Source organism: Hydra vulgaris, chromosome 06 (assembly GCF_038396675.1).
Source record: "Hydra vulgaris chromosome 06, alternate assembly HydraT2T_AEP".
In the NCBI taxonomy this organism is placed as follows: domain Eukaryota; kingdom Metazoa; phylum Cnidaria; class Hydrozoa; order Anthoathecata; family Hydridae; genus Hydra; species Hydra vulgaris.
In genome coordinates, this window is record NC_088925.1 from 51,137,501 (window position 1) to 51,155,483 (window position 17,983).

At 29.1% G+C, this 17,983-nt stretch overlaps 1 protein-coding gene and 1 long non-coding RNA gene across 2 annotated transcripts in view; both read left to right on the forward strand.

Moving 5' to 3' along the window:
• LOC136081954 (uncharacterized) overlaps positions 1-1,698 on the forward strand; it is a 3,260-nt gene extending 1,562 nt beyond the window's left edge. The window contains exon 4 of the long non-coding RNA XR_010639271.1: positions 1-1,698. This exon is cut by the window's left edge and continues 350 nt beyond it. This is a non-coding gene — a long non-coding RNA (uncharacterized LOC136081954).
• Positions 1-16,011, forward strand: part of LOC101236373 (arrestin domain-containing protein 3) — an 18,852-nt gene extending 2,841 nt beyond the window's left edge. Inside the window, exons 2-7 of the mRNA XM_065800410.1 lie at positions 1,822-2,055; positions 13,560-13,730; positions 14,193-14,366; positions 14,517-14,759; positions 15,159-15,337; positions 15,408-16,011. Coding sequence (XP_065656482.1) covers positions 1,822-2,055; positions 13,560-13,730; positions 14,193-14,366; positions 14,517-14,759; positions 15,159-15,337; positions 15,408-15,545 — 1,139 coding nt within the window. The 3' untranslated portion in view covers positions 15,546-16,011. The remainder of the gene's footprint in view (positions 1-1,821; positions 2,056-13,559; positions 13,731-14,192; positions 14,367-14,516; positions 14,760-15,158; positions 15,338-15,407) is intronic.
• The last annotated feature ends 1,972 nt before the right edge of the window (positions 16,012-17,983 follow it).

Consider the following 17,983-nt stretch of genomic DNA (forward strand, 5'->3'; position numbering starts at 1 on the left):
CCAGTTTGGTACGTATATCAATTGATGGAGGTCAAGGATTTTTTAAAGTAATTGTAAATGTCTTTGATAAAACCAATAAAAATGAGATTTACATTGACAGTGGAGTTAAAAGGTGTTTTATTCTTGCTATTATTGAAGATGTTTGTGAAGACAATGGAAATTTGCAGAAAATCTTGAGCAGATTAAATCTGGATAATGTTACATATCACCTTGCATTTGACTTAAAATGTGCTAACAGCATTTTGGTTTGTCTTCTCATTCAGGTAAATATGCCTGCTTGTGGTGTGAAGGCGAATGTTCTCTAGAAAGTGGTACTTCAAGAACGTTAGGTTCTTTTGATCATTGGTACAACTTATTTGTTGAAAATGGGGCAAAGCGGTTAGAGATAAAAGATTTTTTAAATGTTATTAGTCCTCGACTCGTTTAGTTAGATAAAAATGCTGAAGACGAAATTCATCACTTAGTCCCTACCACCAGATTGTGACATTACTTGGTAGACTACTTTTAGATCATTGGTCTCTTTTTAAAAATTTGCTCAAAGAACATTATATCTTACTTCGACGTTATCATGGGATAGGCTTTGATGGGAATAACTCCGATAAACTTCTGGAAAAAGTAGATATTTTAGAGAGAGATGTGTTAGCATCTCAAACTAATTTATTGCCTATAGTTCATTGCCTCAGAAAGTTTGCAAAGGTTAAAGAGTGCACCTTTGGATACGAATTAGGCAGCAATGCTTCTTTAGTTATTGAAGAGTTCAAAGTATCATTTTGTGACCTACTGCAGTATGCAAAAATACGTTTAAATACAGAGCTGAAAGTTACCTGGAAAGTCCATATTGTTGTCTGTCATATTCTCCCATTTGTAAAGTTTAATTGTTGCTCTCTAGGATCATATGTTGAACAGACTGGAGAAGCTGTTCATAGTGCCTTCAAACCAAGTTGGTCTCAATACAAGCAAAGGATTGAACATAAAGATTATGCTAAACGATTGAAATCTGCTATTACCACTTTTTGCTTAGATAAGGTTGTAATATAAAAGTTGTTGCGTTATTTTTATTGCATTTATTTCTTTTAATTATTACTATAATGGTGTAAAAGGAGTTTAAATCACTTCAATTTAAGATTAGTAAGAAAAAGTAAGGATTGTTTTAAGGTGGATAATGAAAGATTAATTAAAAAATTTTTTTTTTTGAAAGGAGGTAATATTATCATATAGGGGGTAACTTTATCACTTGACTGATAATTTTTAACTTTATCACTTGTAAATAGGGTAAAAAAATAAGTTTTTATATTACTTCTGATCGGCTTTAGATTTGTCCAATACAAAAAAATAATATATCTAACCAGCACTTATCTTAATATGAAAAAAAAATTAGAGGTGGAAAAAAGTTGAACCTGGCGGTCTTTATGGTTGACTGTGTTATATATATTAGAGGTATCCACTATGCAAAAAATTTTTTAAGACCACCCAGATTGAATTTTTTTCTGGTGTTTGTGTTTAATGTAAAAAATTTTTCACTAAATTTTAATAACTATTCTAGAGCCCCCAAGTCTCTAGTATTTAAAAAAAAAATTTTCAAATATGAGAGACCTGGTAAATGTTCAATAGCTTTGCAGGGGCTCTAGAATAGTTATTAACATTTAAAAATATTTTTTACATGGTACACAAAAACCAAAATGGGAAAAAAAAATTCAATTTAAGCAGTTTTGAAAATTTTTTTGCATATATATATATATATATATATATATATATATATATATATATATATTCATTTATATTTTACAAATAAACTATTTTATATGCATAAAAAAATTATAGGAAAAGGATATTGTCATTGGTGTGATACATCAGGGTCTAATGATAATAGACAGGAAAGTCATCATGATGGAAATGAAAATTTATTTGAATATCAATTATGGATTCATGGAGGCACCTCAGTTAAATTTCAAAGTGAAGCTGGACAAAGTTTTCATCGGTTCAAGTTTACTCTTCCTGTCATTTTACCAAGTTCTTTTGAGGGACCCTATGGTCATATTCGATACCTAGTATCTGGTAAGATGTTTCAATTGGTTAAAAAATTAATAGTATAATGAGTACTAAATAATAGATTTTTAAATCTAAATTATTTTTTTAACAAAATGTGAGTGGCCCGCTTGCGCAGATGATTAGTATTTTTGCAGGTTTTTTGATATTTACATAAAAAAGCTCATGTACAAAATAATGATTTTGATAATTGGTTATGTTTTATTAATAGTTTTGTTAGTTATGCGGTAGTGGTGTAGTGGTAAGAGCGCTCGCTTTGTAAGCGAGAGGTTACAAAGCTTACATATATGAGTAGCCTCCTCGACTGTAGTGGCCCCCCTCGGGCCTTGGGGAGGTGAACAATCTTAAAAAAAAAAAGTTGCATTGTAATGTTTTGTATCATATCATAAATACATCATAGAAACAATAATCAGCAACGGTTGTTTTTCTGGCATTTATTTATTCAAGCATCATAATGTTTTCTAGAGAAGTTGTTAGAAGAATGTTGCATTTGACCAAACATTTTAAATTATTTTAATATATATTTAGATATAGATTGTTTTTTCACTAAAACAATTGGTTAATTTATAAATATTATTTTGTTTCGCCTTTCTTCTTATTTTTATATATAAAAAGTTCATTCCTTTTTCTTTGTAAAATTTTCTTTTTCTAATTTGAAAAGTTATAAAATTGCTTGAAAATCTAAATAGCCCCAAGAGAGAGAGTGAGTAATTAAAAGAAAAAGATATTATTCAGTTTATTTTGAAATGTCAAAACACTAGAAAAATCGAGTTTTCAAGTTTATTTAAGACATTAAAAAAAAGTTTTCAATAACAAATTTTTTTTCTTAGAGATACTCTCAAAGATGTTTTAACGAATAAATAATATTTTGCTTTTTTATTATTATTGTGTAATTACGCTATATTTATTAAAGTGATATTGTATTTTATATGTACTAGATGATTTTTACTATTTTTGTTTATATAAGCAAAATATGACTTCCAAACCTAAATAACATTAATAAATTTTAAAACCTAAATAACGTTATTAAATTTAATAAAACAATAATAAACTTTGCTGTTTTAAAAAAATAATAATTGTATTTTGCGCAGGCTTTTCTTAGCTTGTGTACACTAAATTTCACTGGTGTGAAGGCATGTCCGGGCATTTGCCCATTCTTGCTAAGGCCTGAAACATAATATACTATATTTTCAACTTTTTTTGGTGTGGCTCATTTAATTTTGGACAGCACCGTATGTTTATTGCGTATTCAGTTAGGCGTGTCTTTTACACATAAATTTTCTTACACTGGAACTCTTGTTCTGTCTGTCAAATTTTCTATAGAATTAACAAAAGAAAGTTTGTACTCTCAAGTTTTATGTTGAACAGCAAATTTAAGAAACAAGAGTTTTTTTTTTAATGTTTCACCAAAATATTTGCATTTGGAAATACTGACATAAAAGGCAACCTTTTTTAAATTTAAAAGTGCCAATCTGAATCTCTAAATATGTTGGCATTTCAAATATATTTGGTCATTAAGTTTTCAGAATAGCGTATAAATGTCAACATTTATATGCCATCCTAAAAATGATTAAAAAGGTGTCCCAAAAAAATTAGTACCTCTCAAGCTTTTCTCATTCTCTAAGGTTCAAATAGGCTTTAAAAAATTGTTAATTTAATAGAGTTATCTTTAAAACTTCATTTTATTAAAAAAACTTTAAAGGAAAAAAACATGTATTTTAGGAACTCTCTTAAAAATATATATTTCTGGTTTAAAAAGATAAATATTATTGAGTTGCTTCTTTGTCAAGTCCTTTTTTAGTTTCTTTTTGTCTCTGGTAACAAGCATGAGATTCTGTTTCATGTCATCTAACCTGTAACCTCCAACAAAATCCTGCATCAGTCTGATATTGCTTTCCACACAGTTGTTTCCACAAAGGTTCTTGAAATTGGTTGTATGTGTCAATACACATACAACCAATTTCAACAACCTTTTAAATAGATCAATGGGAACATCAGCTACTTTGAGCAGGATTCAGTTTTGTGAATCTACCAGTTTAGTCAATTCTGTTGACCTCGTAATAACCAGTAGCTTTGTTTTTCCCATATAAAACTGCTTGAGGACATCATACTTGACCGATATCTCCAACATCTTAACATTTTCTTTACCTTTTTATCATCAGCTAGGTTCAGTATAACTGTTCTGTTAAGTACCAAGAATGCCACTGCATGCTGACAAGAGGGTTCTAGTTTTGGGTAGTTGTTCCTTATTTCAAATGATGGTATGATAATATACTTTAACTATACCTGGCTTCATGACATGCTCCAGTTTGATAAAAATGAAACCGTGGTGTATCTCGTCATAAATAGAAGGTAACTAGTTCACAGACCTTCTTGTAGTCTTCCCTGTTAAATGTCTTTGTGGTCAATGCATTTTTGAAAAACTCTAAGGCCTTACTTCAAATGTTGTACAGAGATGATCCAGCCTGTAACTCATTCCAATCAAACCTGATGATCTCCTCTATCTTTCCACCTCTTCCTTGGTGCTTGGCCAGTCTTTCTGCAGTCTTACATATAGTGCTCTCCTAGGCTCTTTTGTTTTCTTTCAAGTAAAAGCTTCCCCTCAAAATTTTGATTATACCTCATCTTATCTGGTCTCCTAATAAATAAAATAACTTTATCACTTATGTAATTAAATTTTTATTTATCCTAATTTTTTTTTCTACTAGTTATTCTTATCTAGATCTTCAATCTTCTTGAATCTCTTTCAATGAACATAGCTTTAGGAGATGGGAGATGGAATCCCAGTTTAGATTTCTTAGATGGATGAGTTTTTAATACTTAGTATGGAGCTTATCCCTTAATAATATAAAAAGCATTATTTCTTAAGTTAGTTATCTATGTATGGTTCCTTTTTTTGATTATGTTTGTATTTAACTATTTTTTTGCTGAGTTGTTTATTTTTTATTTACATAATTAATTATTGCATTATTTTTTACCTGACAACAGCTCCAGAAATGATGAGTTCTCCAACCAGCCTTGTTCCACACATCCATTACAAAAGCAGTGACACATCTATGGCTGGGATTTTTATATAATCCACCCTTGCAGATTAGATCTTTGCCTGGGAACGTTTGAGAACAAGCTACAAAAGACTTAATATATTTAAACTTCAAAGATCTTGGAGATTTGACAAACTGTATATATCTATATGCACACCTCCAATGCTGGGGAGCTTTATTGTGGATATTTGATTGATAGGAAATATTTGAAGAAACAGTAGCCTTCTGGGATTAGTTTGTATCTTTCTCTTTTCTCCTTTATTTGTAGCTTTTTTCCGAAGACGACCTATTTTAGAAAATACTATGAAAATTAAATTATATAACATACATTCATTTATTCATTTCATCAGCTCAAGAATTTCAAAAAAGTGTGACCAAGTTTGAGTAATTATATTTATCTTTTTAATGGACCAACAGCAACTTAGGTTGGTATGCTTTTTTAAATATGTATAATGCTTATAAACATATCAAGTTTAAGGTTTTGTTAAAAATAAAACAAGCCAACGACAATTATATTGTTGAGCCTTACACTCAATACATGTTTTGTGTAATATGAGCAGACAGTTCTATTAATACCGGAATCCTTGTGCTTATTTAATGCATGAAAATCATTTAATGAAGTTGTTGTATTTTTTTTTGTGCAAAACAAAAATATTTATGTATCAGTAAAAGCATGTTTGTGAGCCTTTAAAAAACATGCATTAGACTTTTTGGGTAGGCATACCCTAACCTGTTTCAAAAATATGCTTATAAAAACATGCATTAGATTAATAGTATTATTATTCGATTTTGGCATAATCAATAAGTTTAACAAACGAAAAATACGAAAAAATTTCCTTACAAACTAATCCAAAATTGGCGTATTCTTATTCAAAAAGTTCAATTTTGTTAAGTTTTACAGATATCACTTTTTGATACTGATTTTTTTTCCATTGATTTTTAAACTCAAGGGATTTCAGAGAATGGAAAAACTTGAGAGGTAAAAAGAAAGATAGATAAAAAAGAATGTTTCTGGGACACCTTAATGTGTATATATATATATATATATATACATGCATGTGTATATATATATATGTGTGTGTGTGTGTGTGTGTTTGTGTGTGTATACATATATATATATATATATATATATATATATATATATATATATATATATATATATATATATATATATATATATATATATATATATATATATATATATATATATATATATATATATATATATATATATTAGGACTCATTTTGTTCATTTACAAAATAATTTTTAATTTTAATCTTCTGAATATTTTGTTTAAGTCTAGTAACTTTGTTTACAAGTACCTCATTTTAGGTTTATACAGTAACTAAAATTTTTTTTGTTGAAAAATAACAGCAAATCAAATACATATACTTATGTATAGTCCAAACAGTATACTATCAAATAGTGTACTGTTTGGACTATACATAACATAAATTATTTGTATAAGCATAATCTGAAGAAGTGCAATGTGTTTGTTAATGTAAGACTTATGACTGTGGCTTAGGTCTTACATTAACAAATACATTGTTTATCTAAGAGTTATGCCACATTCATTCAGCCTGAAGTTTCTTAAATTTAAGGCAAAATAAAGTCTAAATAATTAAATGTTTCTTGCTAATATTTATTATATATTGCCTAAAGTATTCCAACATATTTGTTTCCTGATAAAAACCTTTTAAAAAGATCCTTAAAAAAACTAGTTTTATAATTGTTTGCTTTATTTAAAATATAACTATGTAGGATTAGATTAGGCTTTGCAATATGTTTTGGCAATACGTTTTGTTACAATTATCTCTTCTTTATAAAGAGATTTTTTTTTCAAGAAATTCAGGAATGTATACTGTTGCTTGTTTTAATAACAGCAGATCTTGTATTGCAAAGCTTTATAATAAAGCTTCATGATAAAGCTTTGCAATATAAGATCTGCTTTTTCAACAGTGTGGAATTTAGTATTTTATTAATTCTAATAACAGTTTGTTATTTGATAAAGTTTATCAAATAACTATCATCAGGATTAATAAAATACTATATCCCACACTGTTGAAAAATTATGACATCACCAATGCTTCCCTGATAAAACTCTTGAACAAAACAAACAGCTCCATTAGGATTTTTTTTTTTTAATTTTATTATTATTCACCTCCCCAAGGCCGAGAAGGCCACTGCAGATGAAGAGGCTACTTTGGTTATAACCCTCTCTCAACTCTTTAACTCCAAAACACAAACCTTGACGAACAAGGCCGCTGCGCGGAGAAACAAGTTGAGCGCGGTACTACCAGGGACGTGGCGGGAATCGAACTTTATGATTTACAGCAATTAAACATTTCATGCTGCTGCAATGATGGTTATATGAAGGATAGCTATTACCCTGTTTTCTGTAATCACATGGTATTTACAGACAAATTTAGTGCAACCAACTGAGCATCTTATGATATTGAAATTTTAAAAAAATTGTTGAAGAAACTTTTGAAAATGTTGTCGAAGTGGAATGTGTCGAAGCATCAAAACTTCATAAACTTTAAAGTGACAAAAAAGAAAATCTATCTTGTAAATATGCTACATATGTAAGACTCACTGATACTCTACATATGACACTCTGCATATGAGCTGAAGTGACAATGTTATAATTATATTGAAGTCTTAAACAAGTGACAAGTTTTAAACATAAAAGAACATTTCTTTAATGTTTAAAACAAATGCTTTTGGTTTCTTTTGTTTAATATTTTTGGTTGTAGAATTCCGGTAATTTAATTCATATTTTGTTGGACCAAGAAAATTAAATAATTCTTTAAACTGTTAAATTCTTTAAACTGTTTAATGAAAAATTCACTTTTTATTTAATTATTGAGAATGGATGCAGAATTCATTGTGTTACACTTCTCATGAGAATTGCAGTCAATAATCTTATTTACTAATTTGATTTTGCAGAACCATTGCTTCTACTTTTGCTCCTAGAGTATATTTATCATAGTATGTCTCTATTATTTCTATTAAATTCATTATTAATGCTATTTAAACAGTCATTGGAGGTGTGAATCATTTCCAGTAAATATTTATCTCAAAATCTTCAGCTCTCATGAACCCATGTTTTTAAACTTAATGTTTTCATTTGTTTTTGTTGTTTTTGCCCTCATTCATTATTTCTTAAATATTTCCAAGTTTAGGAAACACTATAAAAAATGTTCCTGGATATAATATACCAGTATATTTAGAATCTGATCAGCAACTTCCCCAGGACCAGCGCTTCTTAGGATCTTTGTTCTTTATGTTGATGAAATTGTTTGTCCAAATAATAATTCCATAATCACTTGCGCTTCATAAAGTTGTTCTATTTTTAGAACAAAGACAGTACGCTGTTTACTGCTGTTGTTCTAAAAAGCCAATACAATTTGGTTAAAATTCTTTACACACATTCAAAATTTAAATTTTAAATACTTAAAATTTAAATTTTAAATACTTAAAATTAGGTTTGTTATAAATTTAAATGCTTTAAATTAAATAGTTATATTTGTTAAATATTCTTTTTTTTTAAATATTATTATTATACTTGTTAAAAACCCACTAATTAAACAAGAGAGGTAAATAAGAAATTGTATGAAAATTTTTTTGTAGATGCTCATCGCATTTACGAGTAGTATTTTTACATGGTTATGTTTGAATGAGTTTTATTCTGCCATTGCTGAAGTAAACTAAAATAAATTATATTAAAAGACATATAAAAGTTCTCAAAAGAAATATTATACTCTAATACATTGTGTATATATTACTGGTTTACAAAGATGCAGAAAGTCAAGGTGATTCCTATTACACAAATAAAGAACGAAAAAGTATTGTGGCGGTTCTTGTGAGTTTTTATTAACAGATCCAAGTACTTGCAGACAGTTTGCTCAATACTGCAGCTATCTTATTTATGTAAATCTAAATACAGATATCATATCAGTAACTCAGCAAATCAGCTGCAACTTAAAATCTATTTGGGCAACAGTAAACCTAAGTTTACCTCTTATAACTGACAAATCTATTAATAAAAAGTTAAAGATCTTTTTGTACTTGTAAGGGAATTAATTGCAAACACGGCAAACCAAGTGCCAATATATATATACAAACAAGCTCTTCAATATATCTGTGTGTTCCTGTTTATTTGATGTCTATCGTTGTAGTAACAAATAAGTGGTATAGTGGTAATAAGTAGTACTTGGCAAATAAGTGGCATTGTGTTAAAACTAGAAAAGTTATTAAAAAGAAAATGACCCCTTATTGGGTGGGCACTACATCAAAACAAACTTCCGTTAAGAGCTTTTTTAAAAAAAAATTTGATGTTGACACAACTGGGCCAAGAAACTTCAGCGGCAAAAAATGTGCTGAAAATATTCAGGATTCAAATAAAGTTTTGTTTGATCATCTTGAAAATCCATAGGTAGATGGTTATATTCCAGAAGAAATGCTAACAGGTCTTAGTTCCGATCAAAGACTATTATTTGAATATTGTATAGGTTCCGGTAAAGTTTTTTACCGGAACCTATACAATATTATAAATTAATATAAATTTAAAAGTATAGGTTCCGGTAAAGTTTCTGAAAAGGGACTGCTTATTAAATGAACTGCTTATAAAATTGGCTCAAATTTGTCTACTATGTTGTTCAAGTTTATGCTACAGCATGGTTCAAAATAAAAAATTCTAGGACTCTCTGCACATTATTTTTTCTACTATCACTCAAATAAATAAGCTCCTTTTAAATGATGTTATCAAGATACACAATTTTAGCTTTCAAACCCTACTAACTGAAGGCAACAGTATATTTTTATAGTAAAGTAAAATGTTTTTTTAAAAAAGCATATATGTGATAATTAGCCTCAATTTATATTTATAGAATAAACAAAGAAAGTTTGGAAATAAATTTGAAGAAAGTTCAGGAAATTTTAATGCTAATCACTGGTTGATTGACCTCAGTGTTGCAGAAGTTGCAAACGAGGCAATTGAGCCATTGACCCAAAAATGGGTTGATGACTAGATTGCCTCAAAAGACCAAGACTTTTTCCAGAGTGGAATCTGCATGATACTTGAAAAATGGGAGAAGATTATTGCTGCGGATCAACAATATTTTAATAGATCTGAGTCTGGTAGTCTTCTCAAAATTTACTGCTGATTTTTTTTTTTTTTAAATGTTCAATGCATACCCCCAATACTAATGCATACTTTATTGAGCAATCTGATGTCATACTGAAAAAGGGGGCTGATGAGGTCTTCAGTTCATACATCAAATGACTAAATAGTGAGGACATGCAAGGAGTGTCACTACACGGATGAAGGGTTTGGGTTGGGGCAGCAATCTTTTTTTTTTTAATATATTTTTTGTTTTTTCTTTTTCCAAAAAAAAATCACATGGAAAAAAGTGAGCAAAAAAAGTTAAAAAATGTATTGTAGAATATATATATATATATATATATATATATATATATATATATATATATATATATATATATATATATATATATATATATATATATATATATATATATATATATATATATATATATATATATATATATGTATGTATATGTATATGTATATATGATAAATGTATATATATATGCTATAGTAGAATATAGTATTATATATGCATACACATTAAATAAATAAATGGTAAATTTGGCTTATAAGTTAAATATGTTTTATTTATTTATAATCATTAAAAACCTTTTCTAAAAAGTTGAATTTTTTAAAAATTCTATTTGCTTTGTGTGACTTTTACATGACCAGCTTCCCACCCCTTCTTATTTATTTATTAGACTGGCATATATGTGTTTATAAAACATTGTTTCCAGGTTAGGGAGTTGAATGCTGGATCTTCTTGACTCAATGCATGGGTTTTGTTTGTGTCTCTGTTGTTATGACTAGGCAACTCATCTCTTAAAGAGGCTGATTCCATCAACAGCTGTAAAATATGAGAGTACTAACAGTGCCATGTTGCACATGGATGGTGTCCCAGTTCTGTTCACTAATATTTGTGGTCTTCGAAGTAACTTTTCTTCAGTTGAGTCTTATCTCTTACAAAGTTCACCAGACATACTTGCTCTTTCTGAGACTAATTTGAGTTCAGCTGTCTCATCTTGTGATCTTAGTGTTGATGGTTATCTTCCTTTAATTCGTAAAAACTCCAATAGTTACATGCTTGGCCTCGGCATTTACATTCGTAAGAATTCACCCATCTTAAAAATTAGGTTCTCGCGACTTCTGGAGAATCTTTAACAATATCTATAATAAGGGCAAATCTGTTATTCCACCACTCTTGCATGGTTCAGATTTTGTCATCTCACCTAAAGACAAAGCTGAATTGTTTGCTAAGAACTTTTCATCAACATCATCTCTTGATTCCACTAGTTGCGTTCTACCTGATATAGCTGACAAACAGGTTGATCCATTGCTTGACATTTGTATCGCTCCAGCCTCTGTATCTAAAGTGATTTCCTGCTTAGACTCTTTTACAGGTTGTGGTTCAGACAACATACCTGTTATAGTCTTGCAGAAGTGTTCTCCGGAGCTGTCGTCTATACTTTCAAAACTATTTAGCAAATGCTTATCAGAGTCTTGTTTTCCAGCTTGCTAGAAAACAGCATCTGTTATCCCTATTTTCTAAATTTCTGAATAGTGGTCTGACTCGTTTAACTACCATCCCATTAGTCTTCTTCCTATCATAAGCAAGGTTGTTGAGTCTTTAATTAACAAACACTTAATCTTGAATCTTGAATCTAATAACTTACTTTCTGATTATCAATATTAAATTCTATCTTCTCATTCTTCAGCTGATTTGCTAACAGTAATAATGAATAGATTTTATTGTGCATTATATAGATGTGGAGAGGTTAAGGCTATCCCTCTCAACAATTCTAAAGCTTTTAATAAAGTTTAGCATTCTGGTCTTCTCCATATTCTTTCTTCTATGGTGTATCAGGTAACATCTTTAAGATTATTAAATTCTTCCTTACCAATCGTAGTATAAAAGTGTTCTCGATGAACAGCACTTTTCTTTGTATCCTGTAACTTCAGGGGTTCCTCAAGGTTCTATCCTGGGCCCTATACTCTTTTTAATTTACGTTAACGATCTTCCAGAAATTCTCACATCTAAGGTGGCATTGTTCACTGATGATACTACCATTCATTTTTGTCTTGATAAGAAGCCAACACTCTCTGATTGCTTGGAGGGGGCATTTGAGCTTGAAAAGGATCTCACTTCTGCTACAGCATGGGGCTCTTAGTGGCTGGCAAATTTTAATTCAGATAAAATTCAATTTTTTTCAGCTAATCGTTATCGCAATAATCTAGATCTTCCTATATTTGTAATGTACTGGATGAGTCATCTTCATCTTCTAGGATTAACTCTTATTTCTGATCTTTCTTGGAAATCATATATCAAATTCATTGCAAAATTAGCATTTGCAAAGGTTGCATCTCTTTATTGTGCTTGCCACTTTTTTACTTCGGATTCTATTCTCTATCTCTATAAATCTCAAATCTGTCCTTATATGGAGTACTGTTGCCGTATCTGGGGTGGATCAATGATGCTCTTTTTCTTTTAGACAAGGTGCAAAAACGCATTGAAAACATAGTTGGACCTGCTCTTGCAGCCAACCTCCAACCATTATCGCATTGCCATAATGCTGCTTCTCTTTCTCTTTTCTATAAATACTATAATAGGTGCTGCTCTTAAGAGCTAGTGTCTCTTGTGCCATTTATTAAAGTTCTCTTGTTATTCGTCATTCAATTAAGTCTCATCCTTTTACTGTGACTTTTCCTAAGTGCTCTAAAAATTATTTGTCAAGGCTTGCAGCCTTATTGGAAGTGAAGATGTTGAAAATAATAAAATAATAAATAAGGCTAATAACATAAAGTAATTTACATTAAAGATATAGTTTTATTTGTAAAAATAACCTTGTTTTACTCTCCTACTGCGATTTAAAGTTATTTAAAAAATATAGATTTGGTTTTAATCACGTTTTTTTTAAAGGATTTAAACTATTGGTTTAAAACTATCAAATTTGTATATTAAACAACTTTGCATCCTTAAGCATCCTTAATGTAAATGAGTTTAATTTTGTTTCTTAAATAATTGTTATAAAGTATGAATTATAAAAAACTTCTTTTTATCTTAAAAGCAAGTACATTATGAAATATTACATATATAATTTTAATATAACAAATGTAAGATCTAGTTTTAAAAATTTTTATTAAAACCTGTTTTTAAGAATAGCTAACTGGTTTTTTTGTAAACTAACATTTAAAAATTTAAAAACCTGTTTTTAGTTTGCAAATACTTTTTTGCAGAAAGCAATTAGATCATTCAATTTGTTCTGTGTGTTTTTAAGAATACAATGTAATTTTTTATATTTTTACGTGCCTATGAGAATAGAGTGTAATTGCTTGTATCTTAATTGGGCTTGATAATTTTTAGCTGAAATAGATAAACCTTGGAAGTTCAATCACAAAACAAAGAGACCATTTACAGTAAATGAAATTATAGACACTAACTTGCCGCAATACAATTCATTGCGTCCTTCATGCTCAAACCACAAGCAACTTTTTTGTTGTTGTCGATGTGTTGTTGGACCTTTGGATATTGAAGGTATTTAATATAAAATTTTATTAATATAATCTTTTGTAAATTGAGTTATTTTGCAATTATTTTTTTTTGTTATTATATATTTTATAATTATTTTATTTTTATGCTATTTTGTTTTATATTTTGTATTTCTTTGAACTTTTAAATATTAAGTTTAAGAATTTAGTTAAGGAGTCATCCATAAAGTACGTACGCTTTTATTTTGACCTCTTCCCCCCCCCCCCCCCTTTCATCCGCATTTTGCAATACGCTTTTTTGAGTACCCTCCACCTCCCTAAAAGTACCTACGCTTTTAACCTACCTACCCAACATTTTTTGATATTGTTTTAAAATTAGTATCTCCTTTCTTTTGTAATTGACCCACTGCCCGCCCATTCCATATACGCTATTTGCAGATACCTCTTCCCCTCTGAGCGTACGTACTTTATGGACGATCCCTAAGTGGATTATTCTTTTATTTTTTAGCAAGTATTGATCGAAGCGCTTATTGCCCAGGTGAACTTATAATGGTAACCGCTCAGGCTCGAAACAATACTACTCGTGACATGGCTGGAATGAAAGCTTATCTCTACAAGCATGTTGATTACATTTCTACAACAAAAAAAAAAACTTGTTCTGAAAAAGTTGCGGAAATGGAAAGTAAATTTCTGTAAAACTTGTTCAATTAAAACGTTAATCATAATTTATATAACATTAAGATTATTAGCTCCTATTATAGGTTTATATTTAAAAAAAAAATTTTAATTTACACTTGACAATGACATATTTGACACTAAACTGTCTCTATAGGTCCTAGTATTCCGGGAGGTCAGTCTTCCATATGGCAAAATCAACCTTTCAGCATTCCTGCAACGTCCCCATCTATTTTAACGTCACGCGTTATTAAAGTGTGGTATGAGTTAACTATTCAAGTTGATGAATCCTGGCGATCTGATTCGTTGTTAAAACTCCCCATTATTATCGGTACAGTGCCATATCGTTCATCGCATGGTCAAGTTGTTTCTGGGTTTCAATATATCAATAAAAAATCTGGTCAGTTTTTTATTTATTTATTTTTACGTTTTATTATTGATTAAGTATTCATTTTACTTTTAGCTATTTGTTATTTATATAGATTTAGTATTATTTTAAATTATTATTTATATAGATTTAGTATTATTTTAAATTATTATTTATATAGATTTAGTACTATTTTAAATTATTATTTATATAGATTTAGTATTATTTTAAATTATTATTTATATAGATTTAGTATTATTTTAAATTATTATTTATATAGATTTAGTATTATTTTAAATTATTATTTATATAGATTTAGTATTATTTTAAATTATTATTTCACTTTTAGTTTAATGTAATTTTCAAATAATTTTTGAATATAATTTTGGTAAGACAGTTTATTATGATTTCAATACCTGATTTAAACTATAGGTTCTGCTGGCAGTTTTACTTTACCTAATGTTGGTTTTATGGGCTATCCCGAAATAACTCCACCTTCTTATGCCGCAGCCGCTGGAGCTACGCAAACAAACATTGGCAATGGTGGTGATAAATATACATTCGGCAACATGAACTATGTGCCGGTGTATACGTTCAATCAAATGTCAGTGGTAAGTTTTAGTTTTTACTAAAGCGGTAAAGTGTGTACTTATACTTTTGACGGTCATCTTTTTCATACAGTCGGAAGCAGCAACAGGAACAACGACAAGTCAAAATCCTCCTTCTGTAATAACTGAGCAGCCACAATCGTATCCCATAATAAACTCGCTACCCTCACACAAAAGTTCAGCTAATTTTACTCCAATTCCATTAACGTAATGTTAAATGGATTTTTTTGATTTTTTTTAAAGAAGCATTAGCGAAACATCTACAAATTATCAACCGAGCGATAAGTTTAAATGTGTTGCTGTCATCTTTAATAAATTACTAAACATCAGAAATTAGTCAAGTGGTTTATCACATCTCTAATATTTAATAACCAATTTATTTAATAAGTTTATTTATACTTTTTTCAATTTGCAATCTGTTTTTGAAAAAAAGGTAATTGCGAAAACGATTTTTTTTTACAATTTTTTATATTAAATTAAAAAATAAATTTTTTTAGAATAGTTTTTATTTTTTTGTATTTTTTCAAGTGTTTTATATAAATAATGTGAAAACGTTTTTTAACGTATAACGTAACGTTTTTATTAAAGAGGTTTTTTAACGTAGAAATATGTTGAAGTTATTTAAAGGTGAAACTTTTAAATACTTTAATTTGATTTGTTTGAAGACAATTCTCCCATTTGAGTTTTCATTGGCGATTTTGTCAATTTTAACAAAAAAAAGAAATTAAAAGAAATTTATTACCTTAGTAATGCTTTATAATTATTTAAAGAAGTTTTCATTTATTTTCTAGCGAATTATGTACTGCAATCCTAATCCAATTGCTAGCGGTTTAAATTGCATGGTTGTTTTTAACATTTATATCTTTAAATTTATAGCTTTTAACGATAGCTTAAGAAAATTGGAGCATAAAATACATTTTTAAAAACGAATGTTCGTGTAGTAGATTTCGCTCAGGAGCGATTTAAACCAAATAGAGTTCCATCTTTGAAAAATAACTATTCTTAGCAACGAGTAGTACACAAGAATATTTGTACAAGGAGTTAAGTACAAGGGTGTGATGTTTCGAAATCGTTAAATTTGGTTTAAAAACATCAAAATTGAGTATTTTGCTGCAAAGCTTATAGTTTTAACTTATAAATATAACTCGTAAAAAAAGCATCGTAAAACTTATTTTTTCAAAAAAAATAACCACCTTAAGCATAATTTTAAAAATATTAAACACTTATTTCACAGATATCAAGCACTCCAAGTGACAAGTTGCTAGGTAAAGATCGTGCATTGTGAGGTCTAATACTTTTTAAAAACATTGCTAACAATTTCTATAACTATTTTTAAAAATATGAAGTATAATTTATATCGAAGTATAATTTATATGAGGAGTCTATCTGCGAAACGCGCTAAAATCTGGAAATAGTCACAAAAACAACAATTCTGAGTTGATTCCATTTCCACATTTTATATACTAAAATCTACCATTTATTTAATTATTAGACCAGTTTAAAGTTTTTCCTAAAAATAGATAAAGAAAATATTAATTTCTGTTGATGTGCAACTATGAGTACTTCAGTTTTTTGTCGTTTTTTCAAAATCAATTTACTTAGGGGCCATCCACTCCATATAATTAGGGGTAAGCAAAACCGGATTCGGATTTAACCGAACCGGATCCGGTTTTGCTCACCCCTAGTTAAAACTTCCATGTCGGAAGTTTTAACTAGGGGTGATTTTAATTAGTCTATTCCGGGTACCCGGTTTTGCTCACCCCTTTAACTTTTAGATTTGAAAGACAAAATGAAGTTTTCAAGAATTCTCTTCAACTAAAAAGCAAAAGCATCTACATATTTGAAGACTTCAGTATGGAAACAAACATAATACGAAAAGAACTACGCGAAAGAATAAAAGTTGAACGCCAGCCTGGAAAATACGCTTACAATTCATAAAATAAATTTATTGTCAGAGATTGGAATACCAGAAAACTACGTATTGCTACACCAAACTCGCAGCCAATGTGTCCACATGAGGTCAAAGTTTCCCAAGTTGAAGATATAAATTCTGTAAGCAAAACTGCGCAAAGAAGGTACGTCATTTTTGATTACAATGTAATTTTTTGCAGAGATCTCAGAAACTATATACCACCTAGCTTTAAAAAAAAATCTTTTAATAAAATATTCCCAGTAACAAATATGGCTGAAATTAACAACTTCGAATCCCTTAGCTTTAAGGTGGCTCACCCCCATTAAGTCTAACTTTTTATTTATAAAATTTCTAAACTTGTTTTTAACTTTTTATATAAGGAAATTACATTAAAACTTTAACTTTTCAAAATAAAAATAAAATTTGCATTTTTTGATGCTAAGTCAGCATAATTTGTCTAAAATCTTACCTTATCTATAACAATGATATCTTTAGTAAAGTTTGCACTTATTACACCATATTTCGCTAAATGGTAGCTAAATAGTTGCTTTAGGGCTGGAACTAAAATTTTTGTCAAATGTTAAAGAAAACTAAAATGGCAGCAATAAATGTGCAGATATTGATTAATTGCCTATGTCAGTCTGACAAACTGTATTGAAACTAACTCATTTATACTTAAAATGTTAAAAATGTTTTCGTAAGAAAACATTAAAATAAGAAAGTCCTCAAAAAACACA